We start from the raw sequence: 27,417 nt of genomic DNA on the forward strand, positions 1-27,417 counted from the left end.
ATGACTGCTGAAAATGCTCAGTCCTCATTGAACTGGTTTGGATTCCTTTGGGTGCTGCTGTTTTGTCTGCATAGGAACCGCCACTCATGCTGGAACATCAGAAATGGAGTAATTTGGTGCCTTTCTATCAGGCCCTTTCCCCAAGGACATGCAGAGAGCGGCCTCATTTTCTACTCACAATAACCCTGGGAGGTAGGCTAGGCTGAAAAATAGTCTGCTGCTCAAGGGAATCGATTGAATAGGAATTTAAACCTGGTCCAAATGAAGGAGGTGGGAAATTTTTTCGCCTGGTGGGCCAGATCCTTATCTCCCCTCACCCTCACCCCCCCACCACCACCATTGGCCCCATTTGAATGGTGAGTTGGACAACCCACATGTCAAAATGTCATCATAATAACAGGTGACTGACACCTGTCAAAGTCCCTTGTGCAGTACTTCCCTAACCTCCATCAGCCAGCTAGTTGTCAGGTGCTTGGGAACTGCCCAATCAGCTAGCTGCCGAGCACTGAGCAATGAGCTTTGCAGACCCTGAGCTTGGCACCTCCCAAGCACCAAGCAAGGGTTAGGGCACAGCACTCCGAACCTGCAAAACCCCTTTCAGCCAAGCCCTGTCTTTACCTGCCCCACAGCCAATGTCATATATACAGTCCACCATAGAAAGTGTCCTTTCATACTCCACCACAGTGTGGTACGCTGGTTTGACATCTACTGATAGGAAGTGCCTACAGAGGGTGGTGAATACAACACAAGATACTATGGGCTGTCCTGTGAATCCGCTGGATGACATCGCAGAAGAACGTTGCCTCAGGAGAGTGAGGAGAATTCTCAGGGATGATTCACACCCTGGCCGGCACTTTCTTGATCTCCTGCCCTCAGGCAGAAGATATAGAAGCATGATTAGTCGCACCAACAGGGTAAAGAACAGCTTCTATCCGTGGGCTGTTAAATGAATGGCTGTTAAATGAAGGCTGCTGAATGAAAAGATAACAACAGGGCAGCTGACTTTCGGGTTTGGTGGGTGTGCGTCAGTAAACGAGGGGAATTAAGACTAAGAGAGCTGAGTGGGGGGGGTGCTCGTGTAATCTCACTGTATACAAGTTGTACAAGTGACAATAAAGTATTTCAGTTTCAGTCAAGATTAGAACAAGTGGGAATGGCTTGCCTAAACCAGCCATGTGGGTCAAATGGGGAGGGCTGGTGGGCCGGCCCTACTGTGACTCACTCCAGTGTTGTTGGAAGGCTATTTACACCATGTCTAGTTTGGTTTCAGCTTGCAAGTCCACAGCCAGGGACTAAGTTGTTCTTCATTCTTTTCCTACAGTCCCTAGAATCCCTTAGGTCAGGCATCCCCAACCTACGGCCCTCCAGATGTTTTGGTCTACAACTCCCATGATCCCTAGCTAACAGGACCAGTGGTCAGGGATGATGGGAATTGTAGTCCAAAACATCTGGAGGGCCGAAGGTTGGGGGTGCCTGCCTTAGGTGCTTTATAAAGGAACAAATTGATAAAGGATGCGTTCACATAAAGAGAAACCAGCTTCTATGGACTCGAACTTTGAGCTAAACTGAACTGGGCTTTCAGGTGCTCCATTTATTTATTTTTATTCAAAACATTTTTATTTTTTTTAAGTCCCATCATTAAAAAGTGCCAAGGCAGTTTACAAGCCTGGTGACATCCTTCGCTACTCTCGACATCACCCTCCAGTGGGGATGGAAAAACCTGTCAATTTTGGTTCCCTCCATTTCTCGTTTCCTCCACATTTCCTAAGCGGTATGCAATTAAAATCATCCATGTTCTTAGTGTGATTTTCTCCCAGGACGCATTTTTGTATGCAGTTTTTTACAAATGTGCACATTTTCGTAAACAAAGCGCCCTAAAGCAATGCACTTTCATCTGTTGTTTTCTCTAGGAGCAAGTTCATGCACACAGGTGAGCATCACGCCTCACTCTCTAAGGTGGGTAGAAGCTTCCTGGGCTTTGGGAAGGAGGGGCCAGGCCCCTGATGAAAGGATGCTGCAGCCCTCCTGCCTCCTTCCCAAAGTGGGGAGGGCTTTGGAAAGGTAGCAAGAGACTTCTTGGACCCATTGGAGCATGGGTAGGCAACCTAAGGCCTGGGGGCCAGATCCGGCCCAATCACCTTCTAAATCCAGCCCACGGACAGTCCAGGAATCAGTGTGTTTTTACATGAGTCCTTTTATTTAAAATGCACCTCTGGGTTATTTGTGGGGCCTGCCTGGTGTTTTAACATGAGTGGAATGTGTTCTTTCATTTAAAATGGGTTATTTGTGGGGCATAGGAATTGGTTCATATATTTTTTTCAAAATACATGGTCCCCACATGGTCTGAGGGACAGTGGACCAGCCCCCTGCTGAAAAGTTTGCTGACCCCCGCATTGGAGCATCGCAGGTCCTTCCCTAAGCCAGGCAAAAGTTCCCTGGGCTTTGGGGAAGAGGTGCCAGGGAACATTTAGGGGAATAGCCTAGTCCCCCTAGACCGCTGACCACACACCTCTGATTTGTACCTACAGCAGATGTAAATTAGCAACTAAGATGACGGGATGTGTATGTGTGTGTGCCTGTCGCAAGTAAAGCCTAGCTTAATGCTCACAACAGCTCTGTGGTCTAAAAATAGAAACAGCAGCAGGTCCTCCATTAATTACTCTCCTCGGTTTCCAGCATCAATAGTTGTCTGCATCGTTTTATCTTCCCCACAGGGTGTTTCATAGCAACACAGAAAGCACTCCGCATGGATCCAAAACCCAGAGCAACCGTTTCACATCTCATGCATGGCTGGAATTTAAAACCCATTGGAGCCATTGACTTGCATGGAATCAGTAACAGAGCCAACCTGGAGCCAAAGCAGTGAAGAAAACAGGCAAGGAGCCAAGGGCCTCTATAATTAAACCCAAGGGTTGCTGCTTGCCCAGTTTGAAACCAGTCTGAAACCTGGTGCATTTTTTTTTTAATTGGTTGGCTTCCAAAAAATGTTCAGAGCTCAAGAGCGAACACTTGGAGACTTGAAAATTCCTCAGCCTTGAATAAATGCATGGAAATGAGCGAAATGGTCCCTAACTCGGTGGTAGAGTGTGTGCTTTGCATGCTTAAAAGTCCCAGAGGGATGGTGCTTGTAACCCCCAATTAATCACAGGCTGCAGGGCTGGGAAAGATCTCTCCCAAGATGCTGGAGAAAGGGAGATAGTCAACAAATAGAAATCCAACTCTCTACAAGGAAGGTTTTTCCCAGTAGTGATGTATGGAAGTGAGAGCTGGACCATAAAGAAGGCTGATCACCAAAGAATTGATGCTTTTGAATTATGGTGCTGGAGGAGACTCTTGAGAGTCCCATGGACTGCAAGAAGATCAAACCTATTCATTCTTAAGGAAATCAGCCCTGAGTGCTCACTGGAAGGACAGATCCTGAAGCTGAGGCTCCAATACTTTGGCCACCTCATGAGAAGAGAAGACTCCCTGGAAAAGACCCTGATGTTGGGAAAGATGGAGGGCACAAGAAGGGGATGACAGAGGACGAGATGGCTGGACAGTGTTCTCGAAGCTACCAGCATGAGTTTGACCAAACTGCGGGAGGCTGTGGAAGACAGGAGTGCCTGGCGTGTTCTGGTCCATGGGGTCACGAAGAGTCGGACACGACTAAACGACTAAACAACAACAACATAAGGAAGGTTCCTATGTTCATGGCTTGAAGGGACTGGTATTTCATAGCAACCTAGGAACTTAAGAAGCTGCCATGTATTCAGCCGGACCACTGGTCCATCTAGCTCCAAAGAATCATAGAATCATAAAGCTTGAAGGGTCCCCAGGGGTCTTCTAGTCGAATCCCATGCCGTGCAAGGATCTCAACTAAAGCATCCATGACAGGTGGCCATCCAACCTCTGCTTAAAAACCTCCAGTGAAAGAGAGTCCATCACCTCCTGAGGGAGTCTTTTCCACCCTGAAACAGCTCTTACCATCTGAAAGTTCTTCCTGATGTTAAGTCTGAATCTCCTTTCCTGTAACTTGAAGTCATTAGTTCAAGTGCTACCCTCTGGAGCAGCAGAAGAGAAGAGAAGAGAAGCTCCATCTTCCATGCAACAGCCCTTGAGATATTTGGAGGTGGCTCCAAATTATGTAATTGGAAGGTACCCCGAGTGTCAATCTTAACAAAAGCCTCCCAAACAGGTAGCCATTCAAGCTCTGCTTAAAAACCTCCAAGGAAGAAGAGTCCTAGTCTCTATGTAGTCTGAGATCTTCAAGGGAAGGGTGCTATACCAATTTAATAAATAATAATAACAGTAATGAATTGTTTGATATATTGCAATGAACATGTGATGGCCTGGGACTCGGGCTCGGAACCAGAAGAGTCTCAGTCCTCACCGGATCCTTTGCCTCAGGCATCATCTGAACCAAGCCTGGGGCCTGATCCTGAAGAGTCCCAGTCTGCACAGGTTCTCCTGCAACACACACCAGCTGGGCCGAGTCAGGGGCCTGAGCCTGCCCAGGCTCCAGATACGGGGATTACCTCATTGTCTTCAGCTGGGCCATCACTTACAGCTGCTCCACTGCCAGGGGAGGCTGAGGCAGCCCCTGGGTCTAGTAACCCACCAACGTCTCCCAAGCTGCAGAGACTAAGGTCTGAGAGAAGGAGAGACCTGAGTACTTACAGGAGGAGTGCTCGCCTTTGGGCAAAAGAGGGAGGTGAGTCACTGGGGGATCAGGACCGGCCGTTACCACAACAAAGATAAAAGGCTGTCGGACCCTGCCCCAGGTTGCAGGAGCAACATTGCTGTATGCCAGACCCTGCCTGAGATCCTGTACCTGTCCTTGCCTGGTTCCCTGCCTCATGTCCTGCCTTGACCCTGTCAGACCTAGCAGAACCTACGGGTTCTGGACTGGACCTGGACCGCGGTTCTCGGGTTACCCCTGGGCCCAGCACAGAACATATGCCAAGTCAGACCACTGGTGCATGCATAGTCTAAACCCGTGGTTCCCAACATGGGGCACACGCCCCACAGGGTCTAAACCGACTAGCAGCAGCTCTTCAGGGTTTGAGACAGAGAGTCCTGCCTAGCCCTACCTGGAAGAAGAAGAAGAAGAAGAAGAAGAAGAAGAAGAAGAGTAGTAGTAGTAGTAGTAGTAGTAGTAGTAGTAGTAGTAGTTTGGATTTGATATCCCGCTTTATCACTACCCTAAGGAGTCTCAAAGTGGCTCACAATCTCCTTTCCCTTCCTCCCCAACAACAAACACTCTGTGAGGTGACTTCCATAGTTCCAGTTACAGATAGGTAGCCGTGTTGGTCTGCCATAGTCAAAACAAAAAATTTCCTTCCAGTAGCACCTTAAAGACCAACTAAGTTAGTTCTTGGTATGAGCTTTTGTGTGCATGCACACTTCTTCAGATACCTGGACTTCCATTTCATGCGGCTCAATGTGGTGCCTTCCATAGTTCCATAGTTCCATAGTATCTGAAGAAGTGTGCATGCACACAAAAGCTCTTTAAGGTGCTACTGGAAGGAATTTTTTTGTTTTGTCTGTGAGGTGAGTGAGGCTGAGAGACTTCAAAGAAGTGTGACTGGCCCAAGGAAGTGAACCCAGTTCACCAGATTACGAGTCTATTGCTCTTAACCACTACACCACACTGGCTCTACTTGGAGATGCTGGGGGTTGAACCTGAGACTTTCTGCATGCAAAGCAGGTGCTCTGCCATTGAGCTACATCCCTTTCAAAGCTGAGACATCCATATTTCAAAAACAACTGGCACCAGTGATTTCTGACTCCCGTAGTCACGTGGCTCGTGCTGAAAAGCCACTTCCCTGTGTTTGAAGCCGCTTCCCAGGCCACTGGTGTGCAAGGTATCTCTGCAACCCACACAGTTTATATGTGCATACATATTGATATAGGTTCTGGGTGCCAGAGTATGTGGGTGCAAGTCACCCATAATGCTTGGATTCAGTGAGAGTTAGGAGTAATCAAGGTTTGACTAAACCAGGCCAAACACAGAAATCCCTGAGCTCAGCTGATGCTAAAGAGCCAGGCCAGGTTGGCAGAGCTCACTAGGTGCGGACGAAAGAACACGATAGCTGGTCACTAACCCATCAATGAAAACCATTGACAAGGCAAAAGACTCTCTGCTGGACACAGACGGGAGAAACCCTGTTCTGAGCTTTAGCCAATTAGCAATAAAATAAAATAAAATACCAGAGTTGGGAGGGGGAAGATGTCAGAATTGCAGTGGGCGATGAAGTAAGTGAGCAGGAATAAGTGTCCCTTTTGCAAGCTGGAGGGTGGGGTGAACAAAGTCTGTTTTATGCTGCAGAGAAGGTCAGACATGATGTTTGAGGGCTCCAGGAATCTGAGGCTTTAGCAAGGGCAGGAATGGACCCTCTTGGGATGCAAATGCTCTGCCCTCTCTCCATATAGACTAAGGTTGTATATATGTGTAAATAAAACCATATATCATAAAAACACCACAGTCTCCGCTGTGCCTCCTTTCCAATCGTAACATGGACCCTGGGTATTCACCCCTGAAATCTCACACTGTGGTGGAGATAGGAGTGGCACATAACAATATATCACCAATGTGATAAATGTATGACATGCAACCTACTGTACTAAATGAAGATGTATTTGGGGATTTTGTTGCTAGCTACGAGGCACAGGTAAGTGTCAGTGAAGCAGAAATCGGAGATTATAGAAGTAAGATGCCGCAACTACGCATACTTGCTTGCTGCTTCTGAGCAAGAAGCTGCATCTATCCAGCCTATACCCCCCCATTCCACAGGATTATATCTCTCAACTCTCTCCCCCACCTCCTCATAATTACAGCGAACAATTCTGCTGCTGAAATTTCCATGGGAGGGCGGGCAAAAGAATAATCAAACGAAGCAGGAAGCAAATTCGTTTTAGAGGACTCAAGAGACCCATGTGGACAAACACGCATAGGTCCAGATGATCACATTGAAAGAACTGCAATATCACACACAGGGTCTCCCTATCCAGCCAGACTGAGATGGGTGGAGAGAGGCATTCTAACATGCAGGGATGCTAACCGGTTCGAAAGGCTCAGAGTTGATGTGAGTTGGAGGTTTCAATCCTTCCCTACTTTTAGAGCTGGCTGGCATCAGAGAAAGAGATAGATCTCATACTAAGTTTTAAGGCACACTTCCCTTCCAGCATGCTGTACTGGATGGTAGGGACGAGGGTGGAGCTGTGGTCTAAACCACTGAGCCTCTTGGGCTTGCCAATCAGAAGGTCAGTGGTTCGAATCCCCATGACGGGGTGAGCTCCCGTTGCTCAGTCCCAGCTCCTGCCAACCTAGCAGGTTGAAAGCACACCAGTGGAAGTAGATGAATAGGTGCCACTGCAGCAGGAAGGTAAATGGCATTTCCGTGCGCTCTGGTTTCCGTCATGGTGTTTCGTTGCACCAGAAGTGGTTTAGTCATGACCCGGAAAGCTGTCTGTGGACAAACGCTGACTCCATCAGCCTGAGAGATGAGCTCTGCACCCCATAGTCACCTTTGATTGGACTAAACCATCCAGGGGTCCTTTACCTTTTACTGGATGGTGCATGCATGCTTTCAGGTAAATAAAAGGAACAAGTGAATGCTCTCACAAGAAGCCTTGCAGCCTTTTAATATATTAACATCATTTCTCTTATGAAGACTTCACTGCATCAGACCAAAGCTGATGTAGCCCAGTATTCTGTTTGTGCAACAGTCAACCAAATGCCTATATGAAGCACACAAGCAGGACCTGAGTGCAATAAGCATTCCCAGCAACTCATATTCATTAGAGGCATGCTGCCTCCACTACTGGAGAAGGTGCACGGCTATCATGGCTGGTATTAAAACTGGTTTAACCCGGGCTGCAGTGTTTAATCAACTAATCCAGGAATGGGGAAACAGTGCTTTTCACCAGATGTTGTTGAACAGCAACTCAGATCATCGCTGACCGTGCTGGTGCAGCTGATGGATTCCGGCAACACCTGGAAGGCTAGGGGGTTCCCATCGCTGGACGAACTAAACCAAGTAATATTTGGGAAATCGTTGAACAACAAGATGTATCCCTGAATAAATGGGCACCACTGAAATCAGTGAGGAGTACTTCAGAGCAGCTAAGCATCTTTTTCATCAAAGCTACGGGAGGTGTGCAAATTTATGCAGATTTAATCCCTAAATTAATTCACCACAATATATATGGAACCAGGTGCCAGCCTTAGTTTTAACAGACTGTGCTCCATCCCAGCCTAATCCCTCACCATGGTACGCCATAGAATCCTCTTCCGTTTCCCCCTTTAGCTGCTCCACTTGGTCTGCTTTGAAGTGTGCATTCGGGGCCAAAAATAATTGCTCCCTTAGCTAAGATCTTGCACGTTATTGTTCCAAACCTGCCTGATTATGTAGGGTTTTTTAGTGTCTGTTGTTTCCCACTGACATGTTCCAGGGCTTGATAATGGGAGCTGGCACACAGCCTCACTGTAAGAAGATGTTCGAGTCAAAACATTTATTATGTTGCCCTGATCTTCAAATCGCGTTCAAGGCATGTCTCTGGGAGAGAAAGCTTTTAGCAACACAAACACCAGTTTGCCTTTGTCTCTTTGTGCAAGCACAAACCTTTGGATGGAGGGAGCAGGGGAAGGAATATCACGGAACAATGCCTTCTCTGAGGACGGCATTTGCCTTTGCTCAAAATGACATGGTTTGCCATTGGAACTAGAAAAGTAAATTGCCCCAAGACTGAGCTAGGCTAATTGGAAGAATATCTCTCTGAAGATATGGCTTTCTGCTGGGGGACAAAGCCATAGGTGAAGAAGTGTAATGATCTGAAGTGAAACCATGCATTGCAACAGCTGCTGCTGCCTTACCCCTGCCCCAGCCACTCAAATTGTAAGCAAAACACACTGAAGCTATGGCTCACGGGCAGCTTCTCCCACTCCAGATTGTGCACTGTAGCCTATGACTTTTTGTAAAGGTCCAAAATAGTTGACTGCTGTAGAAGATTAGGCTTCAGTAACACAGTTCTGGATGTTTATAGATACATGCAACTTGTAGGTTTTGCGGATATAGATACAGATATATACAAACACCGTATTTCTGTTGCTCCAGCAATTCAAGACATAACACAGACTCGGACTCATGGACAGACTCACTAACTAACCAACCAGCTGACATGCCATAGCAATTGGCTTGGGTGACTTTGCACGGTGGGTCACCTTAATCAAATATATCTTTGTAGCCCATGGCTTTTAAGCACGGGGAAATATCCCAGAGAGATGGAGTCATTTGGCTGTGCTGTGAAAGTTCAATAATTAGGACTACTCACCTGTGCTGGCTTCCTTAGCAGATATGTAGAAAGAAGAAGAAGAAGAAGAAGAAATTATTATTATTATTAATTATTATTATTTATTATTTGTACCCCACCCATCTGTCTGGGTTGCCAGATGCCACTCATATAGATTCAGAGATTCAGAAGCCCAAAACCTGCCCCTCCAGTCCCTGATGCAAGGCAGCGATTATTACTCCACATCTCAATATTCGATGATTGACTTACACCAGCATGTTTGTCTGTACCCCGCCCATCTGACTGGGTTGCCCCAGCCACTCTGGGTGGCTTCCAGCATATACATAGTAAAACCTTAAACCTTAAAAAAGCTTCCCTATACAGGGTTGCCTTCAGGTGTCTCCTGAAGGTAATATACTGAACTTTTACATCTGAACATGCACGCTGCTTCCACTGATGTTGGGTTAGAGTGGGCTTCCTGAACTTGCTGCCCTACAGATATTTTGGACTACAGTGCCCATCATCCCTGACCATTGAAACAGGCAGTATTTATACAGTGGTGCCTCGCAAGACGAAAAGAATCCGTTCCGCGATTCTCTTCATCTAGCGGTTTTTTCGTCTTGCGAAGCAACCCCATTAGCGGCTAAGCGGATTAGCGCTATTAGCGGCTATTAAAGGCTTAGCGGCTAAAAGGATATTAGCGGCTTAGCGGCTTAGAAAAAGGGGGGGGAAGCGGGGGGGAAATGGCGAGACTCGCAAGACATTTTCGTCTTGCAAAGCAAGCCCATAGGGAAATTCGTCTTGCGAAGCGCATCGCAAACGGAAAACCCTTTCGTCTAGCGGGTTTTCCGTCTTGCGAGGCATTCGTCTTGCGGGGCACCACTTTATTCAGATGGCTTTAAATGAGGATTAGACCATTCCTGGAGGATGAGGCTATCAACAGCTATTCATCATGATGGCTAAGTTCCACCATATGCCTCTGAAATCTGGGAATCACAAGTGGACAGAATGCTCCAGTCCTGCTTACTGGCTTCCTACAGGCATCTTGTTGGTCACTGTGAGAACAGCATACTGGACTACAGGTAGATGGCCCATTAGCCTGATCAGACAGGGCTCATCTTGTTTTCTTATCAGTTAGGATTGACAGAAGGGACGCGGGTGGCGCTGTGGGTTAAACCACAGAGCCTAGGACTTGCCGATCAGAAGGTCGGCGGTTCGAATCCCCGCGACGGGGTGAGCTCCCGTTGCTCAGTCCCTGCTCCTGCCAACCTAACAGTTCAAAAGCACGTCAAAGTGCAAGTAGATAAATAGGTACCACTCTGGCGGGAAGGTAAACAGCGTTTCCGTGCGCTGCTCTGGTTCACCAGAAGCAGCTTAGTCATGCTGGCCACATGACCCGGAAGGTGTACGCCAGCTCCCTCGGCCAATAAAGCGAGATGAGTGCCGCAACCCCAGAGTCGGTCACGACTGGACCTAATGGTCAGGGGTCCCTTTACCTTTACCTAGGATTGACAGACGTTACGTCTGAAGCATTTGGAGGGCAGTAGGCTTGGAAGAACTATCTTGGAGGGATAACAAAGTGATATCAAATCCTGGCTGTGTTGTTTGATCTTGATGCTACAGTAGCTGAGTAATGAACATTCATGTGTGCATTCACTCTTGATGCACCCAGACATGGTCTCAGAGACTGAAACCACTGCTGATGAAGACATTCATCGAGTCAATAATCGAGCCTAGAATCGGACATCCTTTGCACCCATGCCACATGCACACCCAAATTGCATTTGATGGTTTTTTAAAAAAATCTGTGGACACTTTCTTCCTGTTGCGCTCAAAGCCAAAGATGACACTTTGGTTGGAGCTGTGACTAGCACCGATAATTAAAAACTCACATCCTTGCTTAGGTGCCAGGTTAGCCAATCTGTTTGTTTTCATGCCTGTTTGTCCTTGACGAGACTCTCCTTTTATTAAAGGGAACCCAAAAGCGCTTACTATCTTGAAAGGCTTTGAGGCTGGGGGAAGGGAAGAGAAGGAAAGCTGTATTGCTGCTGCTGCGATGGTGTCATTAACACCTGCTGTTTCAGTAAACAAGGCACACTTCTAGGGCTGCAAGCACTACAAATAGAAAGCAAGTGTTTACCAAAACTTGAACAGATGATTCCAAAAATACACCTTGCGAGAAGATGAGCATTCACTAATAATCCTGAGATCTTCTGCTGCACTCCTTAAGTACCAAGACTGCATTCTAACAAGAGAGTGACTGAAATGTCTAGGTTTCCTACAAACATTGTGAATCTGGACTGGTCCAGTAGCTGGATGAAATAACTGCCTTGCCAACCACGGCCAGGAGCTGGGAAAAGGGGCTCAGTAGGGTGCTATTATCTCAGTAAGAGCTCAGGACAAATTGAGAGGCTCCAATCCTTATTGCTGGTCCTGCCCCTTCCTGGTAGGATGTTAGATCAGGCAAAAGTCAAAGTAGTACTTTCCAGGTGTTGCTGGGACTACAACTCCCATCATCCCTAGCTAACAGGACCAGTGGTCAGGGATGATGGGAACTGTAGTCTCAAAACATCTGGAGGGCCAAGTTTGCCTAGGCCTGGTCTACTGTATCAAACCCAAGGCTCATTTAGGGGAGCATCCTGCTTTCCCAGTGGTCAAACAGAAGCCCATAAGCAGATGTGAGCATGGCAGCACCTGCCCCAGTTGCGTATCTCAGCAACTGGTGTTCAAAGTCATGCCATCTCTGAACCTGGAAGAAGCACATAGCCATCAAGGCCAGTAGCCATGGAGGATAAGCCATGCAGGTGAGTCGCATTTGCCACTTCCTGCGGCAGCAGATTCCAGTTTAACTGAATGTTGTGTGACTATATACTCCCTTTTGTCTGTTCTGAACCTTCCAACATTAAGCTGTTGTGAATAGCTTCAGGTGCTGTGGCTGTCAATGTTGCCAAGAATGTTGCAATGGTAAATACGCTATTGCCTGGGGAACATGATTATTTTTTTTGTATAATATTTTTATTAATTTTCACAAAAACAAAAACATTTCATTAAAAAAACGCCATAAAACATTTAGAACTATATACAAAATCAGTATTGAATCCACAGTATGGGATTACTTGAATCCCCTGACTTCCCTCCACCTCCTCCCCTGGTTCCTTTATAATATTTTTCATTCATGCGCGTCAATAAAGTCTTTATCTCTGATTACTTACAATTTTTGTACACTGTCTATAATATTACAAGTTCGTTTTTTTAAAAAAAAATCCTGCTAATGTATTAACTTGTGTACATTGCTTTTGTCAATGTGCAATAAACACTTCCCATTCTTTTATATATTTGTTGTCATCTTGATTTCTAAGTTTTGCAGTTAATTTAGCCATTTCAACATACTCCATTAGCTTAGTTTGCCAATCTCCTTTGGTGGGGACTTCTTCTTCTTTCCAGTGTTGGGCTAACAATATCCAGGCGGCCGTTGTCACATACAGTACATTTCCGAGCACAATTCAAAGTGTTGGTGCTGACCTTCAAAGCCCTAAATGGCTTCAGCCATGTACATTTAAAGGAGTATCTTCACCTCCAATGTCCAGCCCAGATACTGAGGTCCTGCTCCAAGGGCCTTCTGGCGGTTCCCTCACTGTGAGTTGTGAAGCTACAGCGAACCAGGCAGAGGATCTTCAGTAGTGGTGCCCACCCTGTGGAACACCCTCCCATCCAATGTCAAACAGATAAACTACTATTTGACTTTTAGAAGACATCTGAAGGCAGCCCTGTTCAGGAAAGTTTTTAATGGTTGGTGCCTTTTTAATATTTAATATGTGTTTTTAATATTTTGTTGGGAACTGCCAAGAGTGACTAGGGCAACCCAGTCAGATGGGAAGCAAACAGTCATACCTCATGTTACATCCGTTACGTTCTTTCAGGATATGTCCCACGGCGACCTGGAAGTACCGGAAAGGGTTACTTCCAGGTTTCGCTGCTCGCGCATGCGCAGATGCGTAAAATGATGTCACACGCATGCACAGAAGTGGCGTATCACAACCTGCACGTGTGCAGACGTGCCGCTGCAGGTTGCGTTCTTTTCATGTTGCGAACGGGCCTCCGGAACAGATCCCGTTCGCAACCAGAGGTAACACTGTATAAATAAAATCATAATCTCTTTCCTAATCCCCAAGTATCTCTCTCTCTATCAAAGTATTTCTCATCTCTCTATTTATATTCTGGCCTCTCACAAAGCACCAGGGCAGTGTACAGCAGCACACACAAAAAAATGTAAAAGCAATACGGGAAAATAATGAAAGTCACCACCTATTCAAGAAACTTTTATAATGAAAGAAAAAAAGAAGAAAAAACTCAAGTGAGAGGCTTGAATAGCAAGGTATTTTTATACATACGTTGGCCTTCTCCAATTCAACATGGAAGGAAACACTTCCTTAAACAATGTGTAAGCTATACTGTGGAATTTGTGACCACAAGAAGTGTGGATGGTCACCAAATTGGACAGCTTTTAAAAGGAACTAGACAAAAAAAAATAGAGAGGATAAGGCTATTGAAGACTCTTAGTCATGATGTCTATTATGTGAAGCTCCAGTGTAATCATGGCTTTCAATTCCTCTATAACTCCAGGCATTGGGTATTAGTGGTGCTTCAATGGTGAGAGTCATCTACAGGCTGCCATTAAAATATCCCGTTTTGTAATTTAAGTACCTAGCAATTATTTCAAATTTCAAGGACATTGTACTGTAGCCGCGTTTTTTTAATAATAATAAAAAAAACCTGAGCTATTGAAAGGTCAAAATGTGAACTCTATTAAGTATTCGAATGCCGGGAAAGTAGTCAATTATTGCTTCATAAGATGGATTAATAAATAATGATACTTCACTTGCCTTTGTTGCCTTCCAGTAGACGCTCTCAAAATGCTTCGCAAACACTAGTGATTGAAATCCCACAACATGCTCCTCTCAAGAGAATGTTGCAGCAGAAATGTAAATGGTGCCCACAGGAGAGAAGCAACATGTTCCAGTAGGGCAGCATTGCAAGCTCATTCTGCTTCATGTGACTCAAAAAGACCACTCTGGAAACTGCATTGATTTCACAGAAAGCAAGGGATCTTGGGTTGTATTCAGCGTAGCGTTGAGATCATTCCATTAGCACGAGAATTGCTTCTTTCACAATGGAGCAATCTTCCCCGTCTCATCTCTGGAGGGTCCCCTCAACCCCCTGGAGATTTGAGGGGGCATACACAGGAGGAGATACACCATTCATTTGAGCAATGCCCCTTGGGCTATTGGTGGAGTGCACGTGTGCGCATGAGATCTCAGGTTCCGTTCTGGTATAAAGCCACAACCAACAATGGGACGCCTATCCATTTTTGAAACACTGAACATTTCACTATTTTGCAAAAGGACTGCATTCATGGGCCACAGGAAAGGTCTGTCAGGGGTCAGAGGATCCAGCCTGCCATGGTAGGTTGCCAGGAACAGATAAGACAAGGAAAGTTCTTACCAATGCTTTTTATTCAATATTCACAGAGAGAGGCTTAGAAATGTAGCCTCTTGAAGTAATGGTGTTGCTCCGAGTAAGTCTTCATCCACTCCTATTATGTGTCATCACTACAGGTGCTGAGATGTGTCCTCTGCCTCTGAGCTCTCTGCTCTCCTACTTTCATTGTCCATCGGGTTCTTGGAATGCTTTCTAAAGACATTGAGTCCATCAGCTGTCCCCCCTCTGTTGCTTCTGCTTCCTCTTCTCCCATTATTTCCCAGCTTTCCCCCTCACCTGCCTCTGAGCTGTGATCTCCCTCAAACCCCTGTTGTAATTCTGAACTGTCTTCTTCTTCTCTGGAAGGGTCAGGCTAGGGAGGAGGTCTCCACCATTCCTCCTCTGCCCAGTTCCTGACAACTACCGATATCCACTCACTCAGAGACAGAGACAGAGAGGAGATGTGATAGCCACCTTCCTATATCTAAAGGGCTGTCACATGCAAGATGGAGAAAGCTACTCTTCTGCTGCTGCAGAGGGTAGGACTTGAACCAAGTTAAAGGAAAGGATATTCCGACTAAACATCCGGAAGAACATTCTGGTGGTAAGAGCTGTTCCGATAGTGGAACAGATTCCCTCAGGAAGCGGTGGACTCTCCTTCATTGGAGGTTTTGAAGCAGAGGTTGGATGGACAGCTGTCATGGAGGCTTCAGTTGAAATTCCTGCATTGCAGGGGGTTGGACTAGATGGCCCTTGGGGTCACTTCCAACTCTGTAATTCTGTATTTGCTGATAATGGGAAGAATGACACAGAGGACGTCCATGGCTGCCATGATCTCTGAAACAACGTAGGAGGGACCGGATAAACAATAACTTCATTAAGAAAATTAATACTGCTTACTACGGCATTCCTTAGCCTTGGTTCCAAAGATGCTGTTGGACCACAGATCCCATCAACCTTTGCTACTGGCTAAGCCAGCTGGGGATGGATAGCTATTGGGGACTCAAGGCTGAAGAAGGTTGGCTAAGAGAAAATTGACAGTGATGAGTACAGAAAGGGAGGCGTAAATCCTCAGGAATTCTTACCTCCCGCCTCAAGCCCAACTGTTAGATCCCCCTAACTTCAAGTCCTATTATGAGACGTAAGTGGCATGGTCTGTCTTGCTCACCAGGCCCACACTCCTAGCTCAGCAGCAGACCTATTCAGAAAATGAGGCTTTAAAATGAAGATTGTACCTACACTGCCACTCTGCAAACCCGCAGGTGGGCCAAATAGCTACTCGTGTGCTTTTCAAACTTCGCCAAGCTGAAAACGCTCAAATACAAAAGGTACCAAATTAATTCAAAGCCTCGCAGTGGAGAAACAAGAGTCTCCGAGACAAAACTGAACAGGAGGAAGACCTGGGAGGAAAGCCTAGGCACTCGGTTCTCTTCAGTGAAATACCCAACGGATCAGATCGATTTCTTTCTGGAATCGTCCCTTCTGTTTCCCGCTGACGGATCTGAAGGAAGGGAGGTGGAGAGACAAGCCGGGGACAGCAGACTGGACTCATTCTGTGTCTAAGAAACACCCCGATCAGACTGAAGAGTCAAAGCAGTGCCAGACTATAATCTACTGATTCCTGATGATTTGTTGTACCAACCTCTAAGAAGTTGTAGTACCTCCTCTGACCATTTGCAAGGGTGGTGCTGTAATACAGCATAGAGCAGGCCAGCAGGTCTCTTCTCCAGCAATCGGCCATGATGGTACAGATATTAAAGTTGCTGGGTCCTGCTGCAGGGACATACCAGGCGAGACGGTCCCGTAAGTACAAGGGTCCTAGGCCGCATAGGGCTTTAAAGGTCAAAACCAGCATGGAACTGGATCAACAAAAGTTTTTCAGTGGCCAACCAGATGATGAAGAAGAAGAGTTTGGATTTGATATCCCGCATTATCACTACCCTAAGGAGTCTCAAGGGATGCGGGTGGCGCTGTGGGTTAAACCACAGAGCCTAGGACTTGCCAATCAGAAGGTCGGCGGTTCGAATCCCCGCAACAAGGAGAGCTCCCGTTGCTCGGGCCCTGCTCCTGCCAACCTAGCAGTTCGAAAGCACGTCAAAGTGCAAGTAGATAGGTACCGCTCCGGCGGGAAGGTAAACAGCATTTCCGTGCGCTGCTCTGGTTCGTCAGAAGCAGCTTAGTCATGCTGACCACATGACCCGGAAGCTGTACGCCGGCTCCTTCGGCCAATAAAGCGAGATGAGCGCTGCAACCCCAGAATTGGTCACGACTGGACCTAATGGTCAGGGGTCCCTTTACCTTTAAGGAGTCTCAAAGCAGCTAACAATCTCCTTTCCCTTCCTCCCCCACAACAAACAAAAGGTGAGTTAGGCTGAGAGACTTCAGAGAAGTGTGACTAGCCCAAGGTCACCCAGCAGCTGCATGAGGAGGAGCGGGGACGCGAACCTGGTTCACCAGATTACGAGTCCACCGCTCTTAACCACTACACCACACTGGCTCTCCACAGATGCCTATGGGAAGCTTGCAAGGAGGACCTGAGCCCCATCTGCAAAATCCAGCAACTGATATTCAGAAGCATTCTGCCTTGGACAGTGGAGGCACAGGATATGCATCATGTCTGGTAGCCACTGAAAGACTTATCCTCATTCATTTGCCTACTCCTGTTTTAAGCAGAATTCCCTCTGTAGAGCAACTTGTCAGGTTATTTCTATTCTAATATTTAGGAAAACTGCAAGGGTTTTCCTTTCCTGTTTCAGAAAACTTTTTTGTAGGTGGGCAGAGAAGTCAGTACTTGCTTTTTAATTGTGTTGGTTGTTTCTCTTAAGTCGCTTCTCTACTGTTTTAGACTTGTACTGTTTTAGACGTAGGTTCTGTTGCGCTTTACTTATTGCTGCTATACGTTTTATCGCTGCTAAGTGTTTTTACAATATACTGTAAGTGGCTCCGATAGCTTTTTGAAAGCGTGTGACAGGAAAATAACATAACAGCAAAGAAAGAAAGAAAGAAAGAAAGAAAGAAAGAAAGAAAGAAAGAAAGAAAGAAAGACACACCCCGAGTCAGCCATGTCCTTAACGTAACCTCTGTTCAATGGAAGTCCATGTCCTACAAAATGTAAAGAACTAAAATGCTATTGTGTCAATAATTTTCATCACAGCTGTGCCCAGAAAAAAACCTGATCAATAAAAACACCCAGGCAATGCAAAAAAAAAAAAAAAAAAAGAGTAAATAGGTTTGCCAATGAATATGAGCACAGGAAACAAACAAGGAAGCAAGGATTGCCCTAGCTTACCTTCTTTGCCATTTTCTTTTTTAAAAAAGTTTTTATTTGATATTTTATAGTATCTTCATCGATTCCTTTATACATTTCAACATTTAACAATTTTCACCTCAGCACAGCATAAAACTATGCACTCTTATTTACACAGAATAAATGTATACAAGCGCTTTTTGTCTGGCATGAAAGGTGTGTAGTACAAATGGCTGAGTTCTTACCCGCCATCTATGGCAGATTAATGCAAGTTCCGCTGGTTCTCATGCAAATCACTCTACACAAAAGCTGGCTTCTGACATCTCTCAGTGATGGCTCACACCAGAGTGGCTGGGGAAACCCAGGCAGACGGTGGGAGGGGAATAATAATAATAATAATAATAATAATAATAATAATAATAATATAAAGCATTGCCTCGACCCTGGAGAAATGCCACAGCTGAAGACACATTTTCCACAATGCACAGAACACTGATGCTCAGCACACAGAATGAAAACATACTGGCTGAGACTTGTTAAATACATAAACATAACTGCATTTTAGGGCAAGAAGCCTATCCAGTATTGAACATCAGTGGCATGGAAACAGGGATCACGAACTTAAAATACTGTTTCCATTTTCGTTTCTACTGCCAGCTCTGCTGTGACGATCTCTGTCTTATATGAAAGCTACAGTCTTAAAAGTGCAGCTCCTCTGTAGAAACTTCTGCTCATATGGAAGCGACTCGCATCCAAATCATACAGGCCCCAAACGCAATTTGTAAGTAGAACTCCCCGCAAGACCTTTAATGACAGTAACCTGTGCCAGAAAAGTCTCTGTGGTTACATCAGCCACAGCGCTGAGCCCGTTAGCATGACTTAGCCGAGGACTCGAAACAGGGAAACTCCTGCAAGGCCAAATCATGTACTGGTAAAGGGCTGGAACTGTTTTAAAGAGAAAAGGGCTGAAGTTCAGCTTTAGCTAAGCAGGAGAAAGAAAGAAAATCACCTCTAGTCTCTGGGACAGAAAAGGTTTAAAGGCTAAAGTGTAGATTCAACCAAGTTTAAAGAGGGTCACATTTCGATGCTCCCAGTGGGACCTAACCTTGACTCTGAACCTTTCTTAATCACTTCTAGTCACAGGTTTTTGTGCATTCTGTAGTGAGTCATGGCAGCTAGACTGTATAGACTTGGGACTGCAGGCTAGTCACTCATTCGTTTTGGAAGCTCTTTCCCTCATTACCTATAGCAGCAAGAGGGTGGAAACTAGTCACAGGTACAGATTTAGTAGTATTCTGCAAGGAAACCACAGCTCAGTGAGCATCAAGACGCTGTAGAGCAGTGTTTCCCAACCGGTGTTCCGCGGCACACTAGTGTGCCGCGAGACGTTGCCTGGTGTGCCGTGGGAGGGAGGCGGGCGAGTCGGGCGGCGAGAGGCGGGGCGGCGGCGGCATCTCCTGCTGGATGCAAATCCAAACATGGCGGGCGCCTCCCTCGCTCCTTTGTAGGCGGACCATCGAGAGAGAAAGAAAAGGAGGCGAAAGAGTGAGAGAAGGCGCCTGCGCGGAAAGAGGAGCGAGCAGTGCGCCTGCGCGCCGCGGCGCCCGAGTGCAGTGAAATTCCATGAAGAGGGGAGGGGGGGCTGGAAAAGAGAGAAAGGAAAGATTTTTCATTTTTTTAAAAAAAAAAAAAGGAAGAGGGAAAGAAGAGAAAAAGCGGCAGAAGCTGAGGGGAAGGTTTCCGTGAGGGAGAGAGAGAGAGAAACGCGGGGCTGGCGGGACCCCTCCTCTTCCGCCACGCGTCGCCCGCCACCGCCTCAGAATCTCCTCAGGAGCGGCGGCGGCTGCTCCCCCTCGCCCCCTTCCTCCCCCCCAGCCCCCTCCCAACCCCCGGACGAGGGACGCGAGGCGGCGCCGCTGAGAGGACGGGAAGGCCCCCGGCGGCGGGGTCGGCTCGAGCAAGGAGGGGCGAGCGCTAGCCGGCTGGCTCTAGCCCGGCAAGAGGAGGAGGAGGAGGAGGAGGAGGAGGAGGAGGAGCACGCCATCGCTTCCACAGCGGCCGCCCCACACTCCCCTCCCCGGGCACCGGCGGGGAGAATGACGGAGCTCCAGTCCGCGCTGCTACTGCGGAGACAGCTGGCAGGTCGGTCCGTCCGTCGGTTGGGGCAAAACACACCACAGCGCAGGCAGAGGCAGGCAGGCCCGTCTCTCCCTGCCCCCCCTCAGACCTGGCCGGCCTGGGGTTTGCACCCCAAACATTCATGTCCACCCCAGCTACACAAGCCACACCTTGCTCTCAGTTCAATCTGTCAAATAACTCACCTATCATTCACATAAAGAACCTAGTCTATCCTCAAACGTCAGAATGTACCTCCTCTCTAGCTTCCCCCACTTCATCTAGGCACTTTCAACCCTTACTTAACCCACCCCAGCCTGCTTACTCTTCCTTCATTTGCTATAAAAACTAAATACAGAGAGAGACTGAGAGCTGTTGACGAAGAGCTAGGTGTGTGTCTTTCTTCGATTCCAGCCAGAATATCAGCTTTGTGTTCAGCCAAACAGGCCCAGGTTGCACACTGAATAAAGTATTTTATAATTTTTCATATTTCTGTTTACTTACTATTTCATAATAAAGTAATTATAAAATACTTTCTTTGTGTTTATTTGATTCCTATTAAAGAGAGTTACTTTATATATAGTCAATATAGGCACAGAGTTAATTTTTTAAACATTTTCTAATGGTGGTGTGCCTCGAGATTTTTTTCATGAAACAAGTGTGCCTTTGCCCAAAAAAGGTTGGGAAACACTGCTGTAGAGCAATGGTTCCAAATGTGGCCGTTAAGAGGCAAGAGGGTAGCAGGGAGGGTGTGTGTGTGCTGGAGGTGTCAATTACTATCAGACTTTGAAAAGCTGGCGCCATTAGATCAAGTTCACCAATTTTGTTGAATTAAATAGATTTAATCGGGTTTTGAATAAACATGCAATTCCTACATGGAATTGGCGGAAATGACTGGTAGAATCCGAGACCAGGGAGAAGAGTCGGTGGAAGAAGATTGGAAGAAATTTAAAGCTTATTTACAGAAATACTCTAAAATTAATGAATGTTAGAAAGATGCTGGAAAGAAGTTATATGACTTTAGTAGAAATATTATAAAGAATTAAGTATGAATAGCCAACATTGGGTAAAAATGTAAATTTAAGTTTAAAATTTTGTTAAATTAAATTATGGAACTAAATTTGTGAAAGAGGGAAAGGACTTGCTAGAACATTTAATTGAATTAGAATACAAAAAAGGAGGTGTGAGGAAGTCGAGGAAATAAGCTAATGAAAGATAAGGATATGAAAATATAGGGTTCTTTTGTATGTATGTCTGTTCTTTTTTGCAGTTTCTTTTTAATGTTTTTGTTTTCTTTTTTCTTCTTGTTTTTAGGTATTGTTGATGTCCTGTATATTTCTCTTGTGTTTTTCTTTTCTTTTTTGTAATGTTTAAACTTTAATAAATATTTATTAAAAAAAAAAAAGAATAAACATGCAATTCATTGCTCCTGCTCCGGACTTCACTGTGTTAATATCTCCCTTAGCGGGTCATGCAAACCACTGTTCTGAACAATGCAGTTTGTAGGGTAGGGTAGAGGGCATTGGGGATGAGTTTATGGATCCAGAGAGGCTGTGATCCCAAAATATTTGGGAATCACTGCCCTAGAGTATCACAGCTCCAGGCAAAGTTTGAAGGGGAAAAAATGAGCTAAGCAAGTTGGGCACCTGTATGGTTGAGCCAGCAGCATTCTAGAGTAGGGTTTCACAAACCTGGGTCGCTAGCTGTTTTGGGACTACAACTCCCATGATCCCTAGCTAGCACGACCAGTGGTCAGGGATGATGGGAATTGTAGTCCAAAAACAGCTAGAGACCCAAGTTTGGGAAACCCTGCTCTAGAGTAAACTTGGAAGCAAACTTCAAAACACAGGACATATATATATATATATAGTTGATTTTTAAGATCACTGATATTATCATTGCCAGATCTTGATGACTCCGTCCCAGCCACATGTAGCAAGAAGCGACGGAAGGACTGGATGGAAAGTTGCGCACACGCAGGCCTGGCTTTGCGCGGACAGCGTGCGAACAATCCGAGCCGTGCGATAGTTGTAGAAAAACACTTTGCCCTCCGAACTCCCCGTGACGAGCAGCATTCCGTCTGGGGAAAACTCGCAGCCTATCGCAAATCCTTCAACCTGCAAGAATCCGGAACCGAAAGAGGTTAAATAAATCAAGATGTTAATTAAGGAAATGGGATATGATCTATAACGTCCCGAAATTTCATAGTGTAATAAACATGTCAGTTTTTACCATAATGGCCTAATTGCTTCCCTAGGTGTTTATTAAGACAGCCCCATTAAGGACTTTACATTGTTAGCGGCAGCCGGTTTATACGTGACAAGGCTATTAGCAACTAATAACACTTGCAGGTATTTTAAGCTCTACTCGCTCCTCAGTTTAGTTCTAAATTAACTAAAATATAGAGAACAGGGTTGAAGTCGATTAATTTTTATCCCCGCTGTAAATCAGAAGCATAAGCAGGCATTTAAAAGGGCAAGATCTATTACGAGTTTGCGGAGAGGGGAGGATACCTTGTGCCCTTCGTATATCTTCTTTTTGTTCATTCTGTAGGGCCGCAGGCTAGAGAACAAGGCCAGGTAGTTGCCATTTGTCTGAGCAACGAAGGCAGGCTCCTTAGGATGTGGTGCAAAACTGGGGCAGGTGTAACGTTCCTGTGTGGAGAATTGGGAAGAACAGCAGAAGGATAAAGCCTTGGCTCCAAGTTCTAGTTCCAAAATTGTACTAGGCCTATAATCGAGCCTGAGCAGAACAAACCACATAATCATAGAATCGTGATATTGCAGAGTTGGAAGGGATTGAGGTTGAATCCTGACAAGACAGAAGTACTGTTTTTGGGGGACAGGAGGCGGGCAGGTGTGGAGGATTCCCTGGTCCTGAATGGGGTAACTGTGCCCCTGAAGGACCAGGTGCGCAGCATGGGAGTCATTTTGGACTCTCAGCTGTCCATGGAGGCACAGGTCAAATATGTGTCCAGGGCAGCTGTCTACCAGCTCCATCTGGTACGCAGGCTGAGACCCTATCTGCCTGCGGACTGCCTTGCCAGAGTGGTGCATGCTCTGGTTATCTCCCGCTTGGATTACTGCAATGCGCTCTACGTGGGGCTACCTTTGAAGGTGACCCGGAAACTACAACTAATCCAGAATGCGGCAGCTAGACTGGTGACTGGGAGCGGCTGCAGAGACCACATAACACCAGTCTTGAAAGACCTACATTGGCTCCCAGTACGTTTCCGAGCACAATTCAAAGTGTTGGTGCTGACCTTTAAAGCCCTAAACGGCCTTGGTCCAGTATATCTGAAGGAGCATCTCCACCCCCATCGTTCTACCCGGACACTGAGGTCCAGCACCGAGGGCCTTCTGGCGGTTCCCTCACTGCGAGAAGCCAAGTTACAGGGAACCAGGCAGAGGGCCTTCTCGGTAGTGGCGCCTTCCCTGTGGAACACCCTCCCACCAGATGTCAAAGAGAACAACTATCAGGCTTTTAGAAGACATCTGAAGGCAGCACTGTTTCGGGAAGCTTTTAATGTTTGATGTATTATAGTATTTTAATATTCTTTTGGAAGCCGCCCAGAGTGGCTGGGGAAGCCCAGCCAGATGGGCGGGGTATAAGTAATAAATTATTATTATTATTATTATTATTATTATTATTATTATTATTATTATTATTATTATCCCGAGGATCATCTAGTCCAACCCCCAGCAATGCAGGAATCTTTTGCCCAACGTGGGGCTTGAACCAAGAATCTCACACTCTACCGACTGAGCTATCTACGATCTTTCCTTGTTTTGACGCAGGTCCACTTCCCCAGCCCTTCTTCTGTTTCACCTGCATCTAATTTTCTATTGTAAGCTCCTCAGGGCAGGGGCCTGTCTTCTGTGGAATGCCGTGCATGGCGACGGCTACTAAATAAACGTGAGCAGAACTAAATGGAAAAAGGAAACCTGAAAATGATTTTCTGACAAACTCTCCGAGGGTTTTCTTTTCTGCCCTTTCCCCCAGCTGAACTGTTGGAAAAATGCACCTTCTACCCGACAACACAGTGGAAAACCTGGGTGCAAATGTGGATCCAACCCAATTTACATATTGTTGACAGTAGTATCTGTGCCCTACTCCTCCCCACTGCTTCCTTCATCTGCCTGTATGAACAAGCAATAGAGTTTTGAGCAGAAAATAATAACCAGAAGACAAATTTCTGGGTATTTGCTGGGGTGTGTGTTTGTGTCCTGTTTATGAAACTACACTCTCTCAGAGCAAAATCCTCCAACCCCTGATTTCACCACCTACAAACTGAGTCGAGGAATTTGATCCAACCCTACAACAAGTAATAAATTTACGTTAGAAATGAACCGCGCAGTATTTATTTAGTTGATGCTATGAAAACGCACAAAGAAATCCCACATGTGTCAGAACAATCAGAAATCATTTCTGTGATATGATTTAGCGGCAGCAAAAATCAACCCTGCATACAATTTGCTCTGCTCGCTTTGCTGCACAGCCGTATCGGAGTAATTTGTACGACTGACGATCGTGTCACTTCAGGGAGACGGGACACGTGTTGCAAATTATTCCCTTTTAACAACGAAAGCAGCAAATGTTGATGGAGGAAATGAGAAGTGCTTCTTAAAAGAAAGTTGTGCTCCTGCAAAACAGGACTCAAGCAGCCCTTTCAGGACATCCCAGTGCCAGCCTCATTTCCTTTGACCACTTGCTCACGCCGGAACAGGACATCAACTTTTGTGACCATCTTTCCCAATTTCTCCACATGATAGTGCGTAAAGACAAAATGCAGATATTTCCAGGTGCTAATCTGGTGGAAATTGTTCTGCATTTATCCAACAGGAGTGTGGAGGAAGGAAATCCATATGACCATGGAGGACCATGGGCGTGGGCAGGATTTGTTTGGGGGGCAGGCATCTGCTGGGGGGGAGAACCTCAATTAATTGAGTACTTTCAATGCTTTTCAATATATTTTGCAGATCTCCCGTGACCTCCTCAGTAATTTTCATTCCTTCTCATTGTGGTACTCAGGCTGTGACATATGATCAGCCCCCATACACATGAGAAGGGGTGTCAACTTGAATTAAATATTGGGGGGAGGGGCAGGTAAGCCCTGCCCAGCATAAGCAATCACATGATTGCTTGCACATGCACACCATTTGAATGGCAATGCCCATCAACTTCCTCAAATATTTTATGGGTGGGGTTGGCTCCTAGGAGTTGACTCCTATGCACAAGAGGGAGGTATCAGCAACCTAGAAGTAATGCAACATTTGCAGAAGTTCAAGGAGTAACTTCTTCACACAGCACATAGTTAAAATATAGCCACCAACATGAGCATCGCTTATTTCCCACAGATTCCTCCCCGGAGCCAGTTTTTAGGAAGCCGCAACAGTGAAAGAGATTCACCACTTTTAATCTAAGCCGTTCCTCCCATATATAATACCTGAACTGGTTTTGTCTGAGGTTTTTACCATACCAGCTCTTAAACGATCTGAACCCAGACATTTAGTGTTTCAATTGAATTAACCACTTCTTCTGGTGTATCAATACAAAAATCCATAAATAATCCATATATATCATCTATCTATCTAGACATCATGGCTGGTAGCCATTGACAGCCTTATCCTATATAAAGGACGGATCAGGTCATTTGTTCCAGTGTAGAATGGACAGGAGGCTCAGATGCAAAAGTCAGCTGTTTTAGAAAAGAGAGAAAGAAAGGCAAACTATGGAAGCTGTTTTGGCTCAATGAATGGTGTTTACCCTCGATGAAAGTGGAAATTGACTTTTCAGTGAATTGGGAGTGCACGCAGCCTTCCATCTGAAAGATTAGAGATGGAAATTTATGAAACTAAAGGCATTTTTTTTGGGTAATTGTTTACCAAAAAAACACCCCCAAACCAACCCTCAATTTCACGCTAGCTCTAGAGAGCGCAGTAAACTGCCCCATTCAATAACACTCTCCTTTTTAACTCCCAAGGAAATCATTTTGTTTAAGCTTCTGAATACATCAGAACTGAGTGCTCTGCAGTTTCTTATTCACTGAAGCGCGTTGCTTTTGAAGTGCAAATGACTAACCTACTATCACAATTTATGCACTGGATTGTGCATCTGCAAATCCGGACAAAGGCAATCACGGAAAGTTGGGAATGGGCAAGTTCTATTAAATCATCCACTCCATCTCTCCGCGAGGACAGAATTGTTCTTTTCAGAGATAAATGGATGCAAACTGACCCTGATTCTTTATGTTTTCAAAAGAGACTTGAGTTTCCGCAGACTTCCTACTATATGTGAAACGGATGGATTTATGTAGGAAACGCCTTTTAAAAATGGTGCAAAATCATTACACTGCACAAGATGGCGGTTCTAAAAGCAGCCAGCTTCATTCTTCAGGAAGTTGCAAGAAACTAACAACAGGGAGGTGTCTAACAACTTCCTGCTCCTAAAAAAGCAGGTGTAGGGAATCTGTTTCTCCTGTCAAGAGCCTCATTTCCACAAAATAATCTGTTAGGGCGGGCTTCCTCAAACTCGGCCCTACAGATGTTTTTGGCCTACAACTCCCATGATCCCTAGCTAGTCTCAAAACATCTGGATGGCTGAGTTTGAGGAAGCCTGTGTTAGGGGCACCTGAGAATAGTGGGTGGGGTCACAGCCAGCAGTTGCCAGAGCAACACCAAAGTGGGAGGAGCCAGATTAAATGCTTGGAATTTGAAACTAGGCCAATGGCCACAGCTTCCCTAGCTGTGCCAAAAGCCCAAGACTGAAATCTGAGAGCGGGTTCACGTTTCATCCCACAGAAGTGCACAGGAATGACCCCCGAGCTACTGCAGAGGGCGGGATTCCGCCAGGGGCACCAACTTGAATAAACTCCATAACTGATCACAAGACACACACACCATTTGAATGGCAATGCCCATCAACTTTGAGAGGGCATTGCCTCCTCAAATATTTTATGGAGGAAGTGAAGGGACCTTGACCCCTAGGAGTAGGTTCCTGTGGATTCAGCTAATGATTCCCATCTGTGGAAGCCTGACTTCCACCTTTGCAACAGGAAGCTTTCCCCCTCCTGTCCCCATGTGCGCCCCCCCCCCCAAAATAGCCCTGCGGAGATCGGGAGAACCCCCCAGAACAGGGCGTGGGGAGAGGAGAGGGGCGATCATTCTGCCTGGCAAGCCGAAATGTCTGCCCTGATGGAACAAGACATAACACAACACAACACAACGCTCCCAGGGTACATATGGCTACACAACATCTATGATCCTTGTCCTCTCATTTTTAGTGGAGGTACCTGAGTCCCTGAT

General features: G+C 46.0%; 1 protein-coding gene across 3 annotated transcripts in view; it reads right to left on the reverse strand.

Moving 5' to 3' along the window:
* Nucleotides 1–21,508: 21,508 nt before the first annotated feature.
* WDR25 (WD repeat domain 25) overlaps nt 21,509–27,417 on the reverse strand; it is a 92,802-nt gene continuing 86,893 nt past the window's right edge. For 2 of the 3 annotated variants that reach the window (XM_028709360.2, XM_028709450.2), the window contains exons 6-7: nt 22,627–22,767; nt 21,509–22,230 (exon numbers count right to left, since the gene is read on the reverse strand). In XM_028709360.2, coding sequence (XP_028565193.2) covers nt 22,009–22,230; nt 22,627–22,767 — 363 coding nt within the window. In that variant the 3' untranslated portion in view covers nt 21,509–22,008. Of the gene's footprint in view, nt 22,231–22,626; nt 22,768–23,791; nt 25,938–27,417 lie in introns of those variants that run through there. The other variant, XM_028709541.2, reaches the window with a different exon arrangement.

This window comes from Podarcis muralis, chromosome 1 (assembly GCF_964188315.1).
Source record: "Podarcis muralis chromosome 1, rPodMur119.hap1.1, whole genome shotgun sequence".
In the NCBI taxonomy this organism is placed as follows: Eukaryota; Metazoa; Chordata; class Lepidosauria; order Squamata; family Lacertidae; genus Podarcis; species Podarcis muralis.